Below are 15,870 nucleotides of genomic sequence, written 5' to 3' on the forward strand. Positions count from 1 at the left end.
TAAGACATAGATTACACCTCTATCCCTGGAATTAGCTGTGAAGTCTCACCCAAATACTTGAACACAGAGTGAGGAGGTGCCCTCTGCCTTCCCAGCTCTGTCAGTCAATATAGTTCATTTTTTGCTTAACCTGGTTAAAATAAGTGTGTTCTTTGAATGTAAGGAGCCATTTACTAATCTAGATGGATAAAAGTTTAACCAACAGAAAATGAGGACAAGCAATTTAGTTAAGGGCATTGCCACAGATGCAGAGAAGAACAGCAACCACCTGGGGGAATTAAGGAGGAAAGGCTGGCAATGCAGCTTGGTCACATTATGGAAAGTCTGAAATGTTTTTGGAGTGTGCAATGTATGAGAGTTGCACTACTTCAGTGACTCTCAGGTCTTTGGGAGGTTGAAGGCAATATTTTCTTCCTCTGATTTAGAAGTGCATTTTGAAGTAGGGCAGCCTTCAGATATTCTAGTGAAATAAGGAGCCAAGTAAACTGTTACTTTAAAAAGAAAATACATCATTAGCATTGTTAAGAAACACTTGCACTCACCTGTATTCATCAGTGGATGTTCCTAATGTCTGTCATGAGTAATAATGCCAATTTTGATCCTCAGTGCCTAGGGAATCTGCAGCTGCATGCTTGCCTCCCTTCTCCCACCCACTTGCCAAAGACATTGATAGGTATGGGTCATCACGTGCAGTCTAGATAGGGTTGAACCTTATCAAACCAGGAGTGAGAAAACCAGCCCATCTGCCTAATTAGTAACATTGTTTGTTTAGAAAGAGTCTCCCTCTGTTGGCCAGGCTGGAGTGCAGTGGTGTGATCGTAGCTCACTACATTCCTCCAACTCCTGGGCTCAAGGGATTCTCCCACCTTAGCCTACAGCCTGGGACTACAGGCCCGACCAATCGTGCCCCACTCCTAAAATTCTGGAAGCTTACCAAAGTCTGACACACTATATAAAAATCCATTTCTAGTACCTGAAAAATTGGATCCATTAGGGAGCCAGTGGAGCTTTTTAAGTAAGGCATTTCTAATTACGTTTCTGTAGAAGAGAGGCTCCCCAGGAAGGCAGTAGTATGCAAAGATTTTAAATTTATGGACAAATAAATTTGTGAAACACAAGTTGAAACATCATCAAACAGGTGTCTTTTTCTGAACCTTTAACATGCCCTTACACATTATGACTCCCTAAGAAGGCGATAAAGCATGTGCTTGTCAAATTTATTGGCCTCATGCCTTTTTTTCAAAGGTGTATCTTGTATTTCTAGTGAAAGTTCTGTAGAATATACTTTGGGAAACACTAAAGTATTAGTTATGTGATCAGAGATGTGCTTTAGGAATATTAATTTGGAGGCTACACACATTTAGGATGAAGTAGAGAGACAGAGGCAAAGAAAACAGGCTACATGTCCAGGTAAATATAGTCCAGGTGATGAGTGATTACAAAAAGATAACATAAATATATTTTGAATTTCAATTGGGCAGGACTTTGCAACTGAATGGAAATAGGCAATGAGGAAAGGACACAGGTGGTACTGAGTCAAAGGTATTCAAACATACATTTTGTTGGCTAGAAAAATTGGTACACTCTTCATAGAAATTAAGAAAACAAAAGCTGCACCTTAGTGGGATCTGGATAAACTTACCAAGGGAATGAAAGACATACAATTAATTCTGCTGGAAAGAAAGTTGAACCTTACTCTTTCCTCCTATTGGACTTTTCACCCTCCTTTCTTCTTCTTTTCTACCTTCCAAGTCAGCCCTCTTAAAGTTACCTTTATCACCAGATTGGCTACTGAGGGAAGCAATCTCATTGGTCTTTTTTTCCAATCTCCCAAATGGATATTAAAACAACACAAAACAAAAATAACACAACTCTTCTTTTTCAGAGTTCTTAAAACTGCCTTTTAGGAGTTTTAGTGCTGATGAATAGAGGAAGTAAATATCTTATTAGGGCCCCATTTCAACACATGCTAGCCAGTTGCTTAGTATGATGTAAGAAGTAGAGGCAGTAAAAACAAACTGAAAGTTACAATGGCTTTTTAAAAACTTACAGAAGTATAATTGTTTGGGACAATTCTTAGAAATCATCTATTTTAGAATGACAACATGCTATGTTTAATCATTGATACTATATAAAAATTCATTTTGTGCACTAATATATGGATGTTTAATAATATGGTCTGCTCTTGGGAAACTTAGTTGTCCCTGCTTTAGATAATTTAATTAAAAAGGGGTTTATGTTGGTTTGTGCTTCTACAATACAGTCTCTGTGACTCGAGGGTCACATTGTAACTTGAATGCTACTGCAGATGTTAAGAACAAGAATTTAGATATCCATTGACTCAGATTTAAAATAATGGAGCATTTATGTGAACGAGGTTCTCTCTTGCCAAACAAAACACAAACCACACCATTTTCTTGTTTACTGCACATACACTATTATTCAACCAAAGCCCTATTCTTGATGACCCCATTCCAGAACAAACAGAAATGAAGTCACTCCCACTTGGTCCTCCCTTGCTCTTGAGCACTTTTGTGCACTTTTGTGTACTTTTGTTCCTTCATTTGACAAATCTCATCCTCTTTTCCCTCATAAGCTAAAAAATATGCTTCCAACGCATATTTAGTGCTGAATCATTTTGTAGGTGATAATTACATGAGCCAACTGGTCTGCCTGTCACCTTGGCATAATTGATGGCACCCTCTTCCACTCCCAAGTGCCCTCATTTGCTGATATGGTCACCCGATATGTCATACCTAATTTTTCTCTTCTCATCCCCCCAACTCCTCATTTCAACTTTAACTGAGTTTATTTTTTAAAGCATAGGATTATATACTAAATGGGAAAAAATGAAGAAGTCATCTAGTCATATTTCGCACTATGAGAATTCCTTTGACAAAATCCTTCACAAGATTCAGCCTCTCTGAACTTTCTGGCAGCTAATTCATTATCTTTTGAGGTGGTATTTTCCACTACTAGGCATCTCTAAGTTTTAAGAAAGTCTTCTTTATCTTCAGCTTTAATTTTATTCTTCTTCCCCAGTCTAACACTCTGTTTATAGTTTGGAATTCCTTTCTCAACCACGGGTTTTTGTAATGCCCAGATTAAGCCATCCATTGTATATTACAAACTAACTTCTTTTTAGTTACCTGAAAAAAATATTAGTTATATATTATCCTTGGGAAAATTGAGAAAATAGTTACTCAAGTCATTTTTTTTGCATATAGATGAGGAACCTCATTTGAAAGGCTGCAGGGCTCTATCATTTACTAGCTATATGACCTTGGAAAGTTTATTTTATCTCCTTCACGCTGTTTTTCAGTAACAAAATGAAAGTAGAGTACCCCTCTTATGGGCTGCTGTGAGAATCAAATAACATATAAAGTTCCTTAGGAACATATACTTTTATCATGTTTACCACTTTATTCTAAGTGCTTACCGCAGGCAGTAGCAGGTACAGAGTAAGTTCTCAATAAATATCTCTATAAACAATAAAAGTCCTAGCACACTGACTTGCACATAGCACTCAATAAAAGGTAGCTATTACTATTCTTTCAATCATTCTTCCTATGATCTGGTTTCTAGAATTCTCACTATATTAATCACCCTCTTATGGAAGCTATCTTGTTCACTCAACATTCTTCTTAACATGTAGTTCTAACAATTCAATACTATGTGGTGTATGGAGATTTTGCTTTATTTGAAGATAATTATTTTAAGGAAGTCTAAACAGACAGGCGTCTGCTGGGAAAAAGCTAGTCTACCTGCTTATATAAAGAGCTGGCACTTACAAAACCCATTAACTTTCTCACAATACCACCCTTTAAACATTGGGAAATGTATGGTTAAGAGAACAAAAATATCAGCAAATAAGGAGTGATCAGCCAGGTAAGAGAAGAACCAGGATAGTGCAGTATTATGAAGAAAAAAAAAAAAGCCACTGCAACCAGTACTTATGTTTATTACTGTACCTAATAAACAGCCCAGTGTGGTGATTCCTATTCACTTAGTAGCCTCCCCATCTAGAATATACTCCGTGATCTTTCTTGATGGCCAGACTGTGTAAAATTCATACACAGTGTTTACTACAGGGATCCCCAAATATTGTTAGTTGAATGAATAAACACACATTTCAAGGCGGGCACTACAGTGAGTAGATGAACAGTTTTCTGATAGGAGATTGTACAACTAATGTTTTCACCAGTGTTATTTTAGGACAGCAGATTCAGATTAAGGCGCTGGGACTGAATGCAAATAGTAAAATTACAAATATAAAGTAAAAATTTGGAACCTTTGCCAAAGAAAGGAATAATAAGTTGATTTAATAATTTGAAAGAATTGTAAGGTTTAGGTTTTGTTCTTATTTTTAGTGCGACTGAGATTGGAGTCTGTTTGTAGACATATCTGAAAAAAGTGAAGGGGGAGATGGAAGATGGTAAATGTCAAGGAAAAGATGGAAGGATAAATCAGTGTAATAAAAAGGAGCACTTCTTTTTCGCCAACAGAAGTAAAGGTAAAGGTTAAGTGTCTGAGTTAACGAATGGATTGTTGACCTCTGGGGAGGGTGGTCCCATCAGCTCAGCTTTGTGACGACCTAAGAATATCCTTTCCACACCTTTCCTGATCCAATCATTCTGGATGCATAAAACCACCTAAATCAATCAACTGTTACACTTCCCTTAGTGCTAGGACATATTCATATAACTCCCACGTATTAAATGAAAATACATCCATCTAAAAATAAAACAACAAGATTGCTGCTACACCAAGAAAGGATTTTAAAAAGGCCTGTTCACAAGCTAAGTGAGGGCCAGAGGAAAGGTGTTCGTTTAAACTGAAATTCGAGCTGCGATAACACCTCCTAATGCAATCAAACGCTGTTGCAGCACACTTCTTAGGAGATCGGGTTCAACGGCAGGGATTGGGTAAGGTGAGAATCTGGCTTGGCGGCTCCGGCCCCGGCCATCTGGTTCCCTCCCATTTATAAAGCGTGTTGGGCTCCGGCCGCCACCATTCACTCGACGGCTCTCGGCCCGAACGCTTGGTCGCACCGCCTGCCGAGGTCCTAGATGAATCGCTTCAGGCCTGGAAACGAGGAAGCCGTCTCCGGAGACCATCGCCAACGCTGACGCCCGCGGTCTGAGGTCGCCGTGGGAAGAGCGGTAGGCCACCCTGCTCCTCTGATCACCGGAGGACAGGGACACATTGTTCAGGGCCATATTCAAACACTGCCCGCAGTACTTGTGTTACGTCCCTTGGTCAAGGCAGGCCCTTCGCGGCTCCCCAGATCAGTCCAGCCTGTGTCGGACCCGATGACTAACCACACCGGAACCCATAACTGAGCCTGCGGAAGAGCCAGAAGCCGCCTTGCCTTTAACGAGGGTTATCCTGGCAAGCATGCGCAGACCGTCCGCGCACGTCGTCGCCCGCTGAGAGCAAGCGCAACGGACGTTTACGTTGGTGACGCCAGGGAGCGTGAGGACGTGGGGCTTCCGTGAATGCGCAGTGGGTGCGTCGGCCACGACCTTTTGGCCAGGTTAGGGAGGGGGCGACGCTGAGATGGGGGCGGCGGCGGCGGAAGCGGATCGCACTCTCTTTGTGGGCAACCTTGAAACGAAAGTGACCGAGGAGCTCCTTTTCGAGCTTTTCCACCAGGTAAGCGGCTGGGTTCGGCCCTTTGCCTTTCGTTTTCCGTCTCGCCTAGGGCCTGGCCAGCGGCCACCCCGTTTTCTTTTCGTGGCCGTCAGGGGACCCGACGGGTGGCTGTTTGGGGGTGAAAGGCGGGTCTGGGTTGCGAAACGCTCGCTGGGTGTCGCTTTCCTGGAAGATCTTGGTTCGTTTAGGCCGAAAGTGACGACTGAAGGTGGTGGAGGGATCCTCGATCAGGTTTCCCGTGGTAGAGATCCAGGGGTCCTTAGGAACGTAGTGTGTGTGTAGGGTCTTCGTTGAGCAGTGCTTTTTCTTATCCTTCCTGTTCTCATCTTCCCCTTAGGATAATTTGTCTTTGGTTTATCTGACTGGGAACTTAATATTTTAATTTATTTGTGTCTGTTTTCCCCTAAAGTTGCTTATCAAATTACAACATTATTAAAATATGTAAAATAAAATGGTTAAGTACTCCGTAGAAAAACAGCATTTTAGTGTTGCTGTATTAAAAGTGTGAAAAATTCTGAGTATCCTATTCCCCCCATCCCTATCCCCTAATAACTGGTATTGTTTGATTAATCAATACAAAAGTCAGTTTTTAGTTAAAGAAAATCATTCTCTTGTTCTTGATAAATGTTCATTTTCATGGAGTGGCAAAATAATGGCGATTGGTCACTATGTTAAGCCATACAGTGCTGTGAATTGCAAAAGTGATTGTGTTTCCAGTTCCTTATGGGCCCCCTTCCCCAAATAAATCTAATGTTCAGTCATAACTAGGATGTTTACTGTAGCCAAAATGGAAATCCGTGCGTCATTTTCAAAAGAAGTTTCTGATTACGTTTCTGTTGTTTTTAAACTTTGTCATATCTTATTTGTAAAATTTGAGTATTTTCCCTTAGTTGCTTTATTTAAATTCTAAACACCTTTTTGTTTGTAGGCTGGGCCAGTAATAAAGGTGAAAATTCCAAAAGATAAGGATGGTAAACCAAAGCAGTTTGCGTTTGTGAATTTCAAACATGAAGTGTCTGTTCCTTATGCAATGAATCTACTTAATGGAATCAAACTTTATGGAAGGCCTATCAAAATACAATTTAGATCAGGTAACTGCCCAGTGAGGTTCGGGGGGCATTGTTTCCTGCTGTTTTTAAATTTATTATTCAGTTTTAAAGAACCTCTTATTTGTAGATGAAACTTCTTTCTTACGCATTGTGAATAGCAAACTTTATATAGCAAACTTTATATATCCCTGAAAACGGGTGACATTGACACATGGATTTTGAAATTAGAATTTTAAAACTGAGCTTAAAGTTTCATTTTGGGTTAGTGAAAAAACATAAACTGTATCACTAAGAGAGCTGGGCTTGGGTACTCTGAAAAGAGCTAGGTTTATTTTCTGAAAATACTTCTCCTGGCTGCTTTGTAATTACTTTTATATATTTTGGTTCTTGATCATGTGAGGATGAAACTGTCCATGTATCCAGTGTTACAATTTAGGGTGGAGATCAGAAAATTATGGTCAGATTGGATATTTATGGAGTGCTTTGTTTTGCTTATCTGATATTATACACTTATAATCTTCACCCCGATGAAGCCGTAAAGCGGTCTACAGCAGCTTGAGATTTTTTTTTTTTTTTTTTTTTTTTTGAGACGGAGTCTTGCCCTGTTGCCTAGACTGGAGTGCAGTGGTGCAATTTCAGCTCACTGCAACCTCTGCCTCCCAGGTTCAAGTGATTCTCCTGCCTTAGCCTCCTGAGTAGCTGGGATTACAGGTGCACGCCACCACGCCTGGCTAATTCTTTGTATTTTTAGTAGAGGTGGGATTTCACCATGTTGGTCAGGCTGGTCTCGAACTCCTGGCCTCGAGAGATGTGCCCACGTCAGCCTCCCAAAGTGCTGGGATTACAGGCGTCAGCCACCGCGCCCGGCCAGTAGTTTGAGATTTTTCTCTTTTAGATTGTGTTTACCTTTTTGGAGTGATTTCAAGTGGGGAAGACAAAATTTCAAATTAGATTTTCTATCAAGAATAATTTTTCAAATTGTTTCATTTTAGGAAGTAGTCATGCCCCGCAAGATGTCAGTTTGTCATATCCCCAACATCATGTTGGAAATTCAAGCCCTACCTCCACATCTCCTAGCAGGTAATATTTCTCACTTATTGTTAAGATCATTTATCAGGAATTCTTATAGGGAATAGCCTCAAAACACATGAGTAAATAGTCTCCTTCATTATTCTCTTATCTCTTCATTCTGCTGTTCTTGCTTGCCTTTTGGGGTTGTTGTTATGTATCTATTCTAAGGGGGCTATAGACAAACACATTGTATATAGTCCCCTTAGAATAGATACGTATATAACTATTTGTTCATTTGTAGCGACATAACCATACCCACATATGTGTACAGTACATGTATACACTTGAAACAAAATTTCTCAAAACATTATTTACCCTCACTACTTGGATTACTTACTATTTCATTTAAAACATTTTAAAATTTATTTTACAGTCATTAATTGGTTGTTACTTACAGTTGAAAAATACCAGTTAGTCAACAGTCTATTGGACTAAGAATTCCTAGAATTGGATTCTAGGTCTGCATCTATCAATTGTGTAATCTTGAGCTAGTCTCCTCTCTTTAGTCCCGTCTTCCCATGTGTAAGGAAAATAAGTTGAATTAAATGATTTGTAAAATCTCTTCAGGTACTGAGTATTAGAAAATATCATATTTACTTAAATGATTTTATTTGCTTTGGGGAGGTTCATATTTTACCAGGGACAATTTTTCCCGGTATATCCATAAAGCTATTTAACAGTCATTTAAGAAAGATTTAATAAATACCTGCCATATGTCAGGTTCTTCACCATATCTTTTACATATATGATTTCATTTATTCCTCACAGCAGTTTTATGAGGGTAGGGATTATTTTTATCTCTACCTCTTATATGAAGGGAAATGAAAAATGGAGGTTAACTTGCTCAGGTTCAGTGGGCTGGGATTCAAACCCAGGCAGTGTAGTGTGATTGAGCCCAGCCACTATGATGTATTATCTAGAGGAGCTTAAAGTCTAAATGAAGACACATATTATATATATTTTTGTGAATACCTGTTCAATTACTGTAATAAGTTCTCTAAAGAAAGAGTACAAAGGGCTTTGAGAAAATTTTAAGAGAAAGAGATGATATAGATGAATGTGGAACTGAAAGAAGCCAGTGTACCTAGATCATAATGAATGAAAATGGAGAGCAGTAGGGGATTTTGGTAGATAGGCTGGAAAGGGTCTTTTAAACTATAATCAGGATTTTGAGATTTTACCCTAAAATGGAGTAGGAAGGCAGTGAAATGTTTTAGGTAGGGTACTGATAGGAACAAGTTTATATTTTAAGAGTTGTTTGGTTGCAGTGGGAGAATGGATTGGAGGGGGCAAGAGTGAAAATAGAGCAGTGAGGAAGCTTTTGGTAGCAAGGCATTGATGTTGGAAGCTATTGATGGATGAGCTTGATAGTTTAGATTAAGGTGGTGCCATGAGCTGGAGAGAAGTGGATGGATATGAAGAGATACTAGAAGGTGGAATAGTGAGCCAGCAATAGTGCAAAAAGTGTACCCTCCCGGTGTTCTTTCTTGCCAGCTGAAATTAATTAACAGTGTTTAAACATTTCTTGGTAAAGTTGGCATTTAAAGCACTTCCAGCCCCTTTAATGGAGTCTTCAAAGGCATCCTAGGTAGAGGAAAATAAAAAGTTTTCCCTCTTAGAATTTCTTGGGGAGAAAAAACCAGGTGCAGTGACCCATTCGTATAGTCCTAGCTACTTGGAAGACTGTGGTGGGAGGACCACTTGAGGCCTTGAGTTTGGGACTAGCCTAGGCAACATAACAAGGCACTCTCTCTATTTAAAGAATTTCTTTGGAAAAAAAAAAAAGTACAAGTAAATACTTTGGTTTTAATCAAAGGCTAGAGAGTTTATAATTTTTATACTATAAACTAAATTGTACTGCCCCCCTCAGCATACAGATAATATAACCTGATTTGAAAAAACCCAAAATTAAAAGATCCAAAGTGTAAGACCAGCCAATTGGTTATTTGATTCTAAAGACATTTAAAAATAATTTAAAACATTTTTAAAGTGAGCTTTTCTGTAGAGCAAGTTATCCCTTTAATAAATAGGGAATAAGGTGTAAATCCTCAAAAGTAATATCCTATGTATGTTACAGAACTCTTAATTCCTTACCTCCCAAAACCTCTTTCTCTTTTCTGTCTCGGGAAATATCTATCTAATTGCTCAAGCCAAGTCTAGATTTGATCCTTTGTTTCTTCCCTCATTCCACATATCTAGTCGATCAAATTCTTTTCATTTTAGTTTTCAATCTAGGTCTTTGCATTAGCTCAGGGACTGACAAATTATTTCTAGAAAGGACCATATAGTTAATATTTTAGACTTTGCAGAAGATACTGTTTCTGTCTCTGCCATTGTAGCACTAAAGTAGCCATAGATAATACAAAAACAATGGTGTGGCTATGTTCCAGTAACACTTTGTTTAGGGAAAACTGAATTTGGCAGTTTGGCCCACTGGCTATACTTGCTCACCCCTGCACTAGTCCTTCAGCTGGGAAGTTTTTGCCTCTAGGTAACCTTGGTGTTCAGTTCTAACTACAAATGTCACCTTTTTAGAAAGGCAGTCGCTCACCAGCTAAAAGATAGGGGAACCTCCTATCTGTTTCACTTCCACTTGATCTTTAATCATACGTTTTATCACTTAAAATCATGAGAAAATATCCTGTTGTCTGTATTCTTATTCTGGCTGCATGAGAGCAGATACCTTTCCTGTCTTGTTCATTCCGACCTTTGAGAAATGTGTTCTGCTCATGGTTGTTAGTTAGTAAATATTTATTGAATGAATGGTTATATGTTAGTTTTCTTTTTAGCAGGTACGAAAGGACTATGGATAACATGACTTCATCAGCACAGATAATTCAGAGATCTTTCTCTTCTCCAGAAAATTTTCAGAGACAAGCAGTGGTAGGTTGACTATTTTTCAACTTGAATTGCCAAAAAAAATTCATCCTTAGTTAAAATGTTCGCATTGTATCAAATAACTGGTTTTTAATTAACTTTGTTAAGTTGGAGGTTTTATTCCTTTAGTCCTCAAGGCGTAAGTGAACTTTTTAGATAACTTTTTCTCAAATTTTTGTTAGACTAGCATGATTTGTAGATTGAGCACTCATTTTAGTTTTCACTGGGCTGAAATATATACTTAAAAGACTGAAGATAAATAGAAGTAAAACTGCTTTTACATTTGTTTTTCTTTTCAACCATCATTTACTCATTGTCTGATGCTCCTGTCCCCTATCCTGAGTGACTTATCATAAACTTGGGTCTTCTAGACCAGTTCCATTTTAAACTTAACCTTTTTTTTTTTTTGGTGGTGGTAACATCATCATGAGACTAGGCTTAAAATCTTAGCTATCTTTTACGGTTTCATCTTTGTCATCATTTGTTCAAGTAGGAAGCTGTTGGTAACTATTTGGTGCCTAAATCATGATCTTGACTTGTAGTCCCCAGGCTTCTGTATGTCATAGGTCTGCAAAATGAAATATAGAAGTCAAAATAAATTTGAGAGACCAGTATAAAGGATGTTAACTTTTATGTACATATTGCCTATTTTTCTAATTGTACCGTAGACTATTAAAATAAAAATGATCATATACTAATATTTATCCACAGGCAGAATTTGGGAACCACCGGTCTAGTCAATTATGCCCCCATTTTCCCCTCACTAGTTCATCTTGCACACCATTTCAGAATTAATATTACAATTCTGTTTTGCTTATCTTCCTTGCACATTGACTTTCCATTGTTTGTAAGATGAAGTCAGATTCCTGTAGCCCAATTATTAGGGATTCTTATTGTCTGATTCCAGTAAACCCTGTAGCCTTACCTTTAATTGTTTACTGCTTATTAAGATCTGAAGGCCGGGTGCGGTGGCTCACGCCTGTAACCCCAGCACTTTGGGAGGCTGAGGTGGGTGGATCACGAGGTCAGGAGTTCGAGACCAGTCTGGCCAAGATGGTGAAACCCCGTCTCTACTAAAAATACAAAAATTAGCCGGGCATGGTGGCACATGCCTGTAGTCCCAGCTACTTGGGAGGCTGAGGCAGGAGAATCGCTTGAACCCGGGAGGTGGAGCTTGCAGTGAGCCGAGATCTGTAACCTGTCTCACAGAATTACTTGGTATTCTATGAACCTGTTCTGTGTTTCCCTGTTATTTTTGTTTGTGCAATTTCCTTTTCTTGGCATATCTCCCCCTTAAAATATGAAAATATTCCATCCATTGTTTTAATACCCAGATCATATGCCACCTTCATGAAACCTTTCCTAATGATACTGATCTCCTGATTCTTTGTTTTTTACACAGTGATTTTGCATTATAGTCATTTTGTGTGACTTATTCTGAGTTGCATTCTTGAGGACAAAGAGTAGTATTTATGTATATATATGTATCTTGTAGGTATACGTTGGAATGATTGAAGCTATTGTACTACTTTAGTTGTGGATCCATCTAGGCAAGAGTGACTTTATTTTCTTTCATTATCTGTTAACTGACCAAATACATATTAGCTTTGATATCTAGAAGTATTAACATTTCCACTTTTCCTATTCCTCAGATGAACAGTGCTTTGAGACAAATGTCATATGGTGGAAAATTTGGTTCTTCACCTCTGGATCAATCAGGATTTTCACCATCAGTTCAATCACACAGTCATAGTTTCAATCAGTCTTCAAGCTCCCAGTGGCGCCAAGGTACACCATCATCACAGCGTAAAGTCAGAATGAATTCTTATCCCTACCTAGCAGATAGACATTATAGCCGGGAACAGCGTTACACTGATCATGGGTCTGACCATCATTACAGAGGAAAGAGAGATGATTTCTTCTATGAAGACAGGAATCATGATGGCTGGAGCCATGACTATGATAACAGAAGAGACAGTAGTAGAGATGGAAAATGGCGCTCATCTCGACACTAACACATGTTAAAAGGACATTGTTTTTATAGGGTCATTTTAGGCCCTTTGACTAAGTTGATACGGAAATATTTTGTTGAAAAACTCTACAGAGCAGCTTTACAAGTTGTCACATTTCTTTATACATTTTTTTAAAGCTACAGTTTAATACAAAATGAATTGCGGTTTTATTACATTAATAACCTTTCACCTCAGGGTTTTATGAAGAGGAAAGGGTTTTATGCAAAAGAAAGTGCTACAATTCCTAATCATTTTAGACACTTTAGGAGGGGGTGAAGTTGTATGACAGAGCAGACATTTTAATTATTTGTTATCTTTTTGTATTGCAAGAAATTTCTTGCTAGTGAATCAAGAAAACATCCAGGTTGACAGTCTAAAATGGCTACTGGTATTTTAGTTAATTCAAAAATGAAACTTTTCAGTGATTCACTTTACTAACATTCTATTTGAGAAGGCTTATTGATAAAGTTTGGGGATAAAGGCATTGCTTAACTTCTTATATAATTTAGGTATAAATTCTGTGACATGCTCTTGAGCTTTACCCTAGTTGAACATACATGTGTAGATTTACACATACTGTTTCATTCTAAAATTTAGAAATTGTTCATTAAATCCCATTTGAGGTATAAGTCACTCAGGAAGTTAAAATATCTCTACACGTATATTTTTACGTTAAAAATACAGTGTTAGCATAAATCCCCTTTTCAGGAAGAACAAAAATGTCAGTGCATAGTTAGATAAAATGGTAAAATGTTTTACTGAAAGCATACTTTTTTGGAAAAAAGATTCATGAAGCCTTTAAGTGCTGCTTCTGTCAGTCAAACGTTAAAAACTTTAACATTTTCAAAGTGCCCAGACTGTGTACAAAGACACATGTAATGGAGATTGTACAGGTTGTTTTTTTGTTTGAACCTTTGAAAGAATTTAATCTTAACGTTTTCTAATTTTAAAATTTTAAAATCTTGTTTAACAAAAACTTGTATTAAGATACTGTTTTCATTTCATTACAGAATTGTTTATAAAAGTTCATTTGTTGAAAAATAAGGATCCTTTTTAATACCACAGCATTTGTACTGTTCCTTTTTAATATACTGAAAATATAAAAGGAAGGGTGTGTGTTTTTTTTTTTTTAATGTCACTGACTTCAGAGACATTGTACACAAAGAATTACTAACATACTTTTATTCACTGATTGCCTGCTGTTTAGAATATCAGTTCTTTAATTTTGAGCATCCTGAAATACATCTTTTGTACTTATAGAGCATGATGTTTCACAATCGGATTTTCAGTGACCCCTCGATTGTAGTTTGGAGTACTTTAGTTACCCTCAGTGGTCTCTAGGAGTTAAAGTACACTTAGATTTCCTGTTTATAAATGAATTCAGTTTTTCTGTATCTAAGTAAATGGAGCTATTCAACTACTCACTATAGAATTAAGATAAACAATTTGTTTGCTTAAGCATTTTCACAGAATTTGTTTCCAATGAGATTATTATTTTTGGGTATCTTATCCATATGAAAACTTAGTAGGTTTGTAGATGTTAACGAAGATTAATACTGCATGTTTGTTTTTGTTTTTTTTTTGAGACAGAGTCTTGCTACGACACCCAGGCTAGAGTGCAATGGCGGGATCTCAGGTCACTGCAACCTCCATATCCCGGGTTCAGGTGATTCTCCTGCCTTAGCCTCCCGAGTAGCTGGGATTACAGGCACCCACCACCACGCCTGGCTAGTTTTTGTATTTTTAGTAGAGATGGGGTTTCACCACATTGGCCAGGCTGGTCTCAAACTCCTGACCTCAAGTGATCCACCTACCTTGGCCTACCGAGGTGCTGGAATTACAGGTGTGAGCCACCGCGCCTGGCCTAATACTGCTTTATTACAATGTTATCTGTGGGTCGGATCCTTTCATATTGGTTAACAGATGACCCTGACTCAGAATAATCTTTTTCAATGGCTTTTTGAGGGAAGCTTGTGAAGTTCTGGTGAATCTTCTTTTTCACTTCACTTTCAGTGAGCTGAAAGTAACCAAACTAAATACATGTATTGTGTAAAGGGACAGGACGAGACAGCCTTAAAAAATTGAATATAGTTGGTGAGACAACTCAGAAGTACAGGTTGAGCATCCCTTATTCAAAATGCTGGAGAAGTGTTTTGGGTTCTGGAATATTTGCATTAATGCTTGCCGGTTGAGCATCCCAGGTCCGGAAATCCAGAGTGCTCCAGTGAGCCTTTCCCCTGAGTGTCACATCTGTATTGGCACTCAAAAAGTTTCATATTTTGGAGCATTTCAGATTTCAGATTTGGGATGCTTCTTCTATATTGACAGCTGCAAGAACAGAAAGGAAGAAGAGATTATTTTTGTGGGAGAACAGTTTCTCCCATAGTGTTTCCTGTGGAATGCTAGTGTCTCATAAGGTGTTCTAAAAAAAAGAAAAACAAATCAAATGTTTGGAAGCCATTTTGTGTTACTGTGTGACTTTCTTTTACTCAAAAACAGCACCATAAAATTTCTGACAAGTACTATAGGTAAAGAAATCCCTTTATACTTAACCTAGTATTTTCTACCTTTCCCCATCTAAAATAAAATTTTTATACCACTTTCTAATTATGTTGTGTGTGCCCACTTTCCCCATACCTACTGCTACCATCTTAGAGTAGGCAATTTTCTCAAGAGGATTATTCCAAGAACACCCTAATGTTTTCCTGCTTCCGGTCTTCTTTCCTCAAATTTATTCCACACTCTTAAGAATTGAAGATGTAAATCTGTCACTCGCCTGAATAAAGCTTCAGTGGCCTCTGACTTAAGTACAAAATTCTCAACTTAATATGACCCCTATTTGGCATGTGCTACTTCAGTCTCCTCTGATGACTTCCCCACTTTAGTTCTCATAGTAACTGTCCTTCACTGCTCAATCTATGCATTACTTCCTTTAGAAAGCCTTTCCAGAGCTCTGAAATCCAGATTCAGTGCCAAGTTATATATTCCCCAAATATCTTTTTCTTCTATCATAGCCTTTAGACTGTATTATAATTTTCTTTTTACTTGTCTGTCTCTGTAGACAGCTCCATGAAGACAGACCTTATCTTATTCATCACTGCATTCCCAGGATCCAGTGCCTGGCATATATTTAACAGTGAAACTTTTTGATGAAAGGAAGAACGTCTGTTAATTGAATAAGGAAAAGGAGGATTCAACACATAAAA

At 38.1% G+C, this 15,870-nt stretch overlaps 2 protein-coding genes across 5 annotated transcripts; one reads left to right on the forward strand and one right to left on the reverse strand.

Annotated features, from left to right (window-relative positions):
• Positions 1-3,941: 3,941 nt before the first annotated feature.
• On the reverse strand, positions 3,942-5,219 carry C9H11orf71 (chromosome 9 C11orf71 homolog). The gene has a single exon (XM_055094867.2). It carries the CDS (start codon positions 5,217-5,219, stop codon positions 4,830-4,832), a length of 390 nt encoding a protein of 129 aa, XP_054950842.1. The 3' UTR covers positions 3,942-4,829.
• Positions 4,906-13,769, forward strand: RBM7 (RNA binding motif protein 7). Of its 4 annotated transcripts, none has more exons than XM_003805490.7 (5): positions 4,906-5,655; positions 6,584-6,746; positions 7,697-7,784; positions 10,565-10,658; positions 12,305-13,769. In XM_003805490.7, exons 1-5 carry the CDS (start codon positions 5,560-5,562, stop codon positions 12,665-12,667), a joined length of 804 nt encoding a protein of 267 aa, XP_003805538.1. In that variant the 5' UTR covers positions 4,906-5,559; the 3' UTR covers positions 12,668-13,769. The 4 variants fall into 4 exon arrangements, with proteins under 4 accessions (XP_003805538.1, XP_008970108.1, XP_034789636.1 ...); XM_008971860.6 differs by having other exon boundaries at positions 5,328-5,655; positions 10,568-10,658; XM_034933745.3 differs by lacking the exon at positions 6,584-6,746 and having other exon boundaries at positions 5,348-5,655; positions 10,568-10,658.
• Positions 13,770-15,870: the final 2,101 nt, after the last annotated feature.

The sequence above is a fragment of the Pan paniscus genome, chromosome 9, assembly GCF_029289425.2.
Source record: "Pan paniscus chromosome 9, NHGRI_mPanPan1-v2.0_pri, whole genome shotgun sequence".
NCBI classification, from domain to species: Eukaryota; Metazoa; Chordata; class Mammalia; order Primates; family Hominidae; genus Pan; species Pan paniscus.

Coding starts and splice junctions, on each gene's coding strand:
- C9H11orf71 (XM_055094867.2), bottom strand. CDS start 5,219: ATGGCCCTGAACAATGTGTCCCTGTCCTCCGGTGATCAGAGGAGCAGG.
- RBM7 (XM_003805490.7), top strand. CDS start 5,560: ATGGGGGCGGCGGCGGCGGAAGCGGATCGCACTCTCTTTGTGGGCAAC. Junction 5,656..6,583: donor TTTTCGAGCTTTTCCACCAG/GTAAGCGGCTGG, acceptor TTTTGTTTGTAG/GCTGGGCCAGTAATAAAGGT. Junction 6,747..7,696: donor CAAAATACAATTTAGATCAG/GTAACTGCCCAG, acceptor GTTTCATTTTAG/GAAGTAGTCATGCCCCGCAA.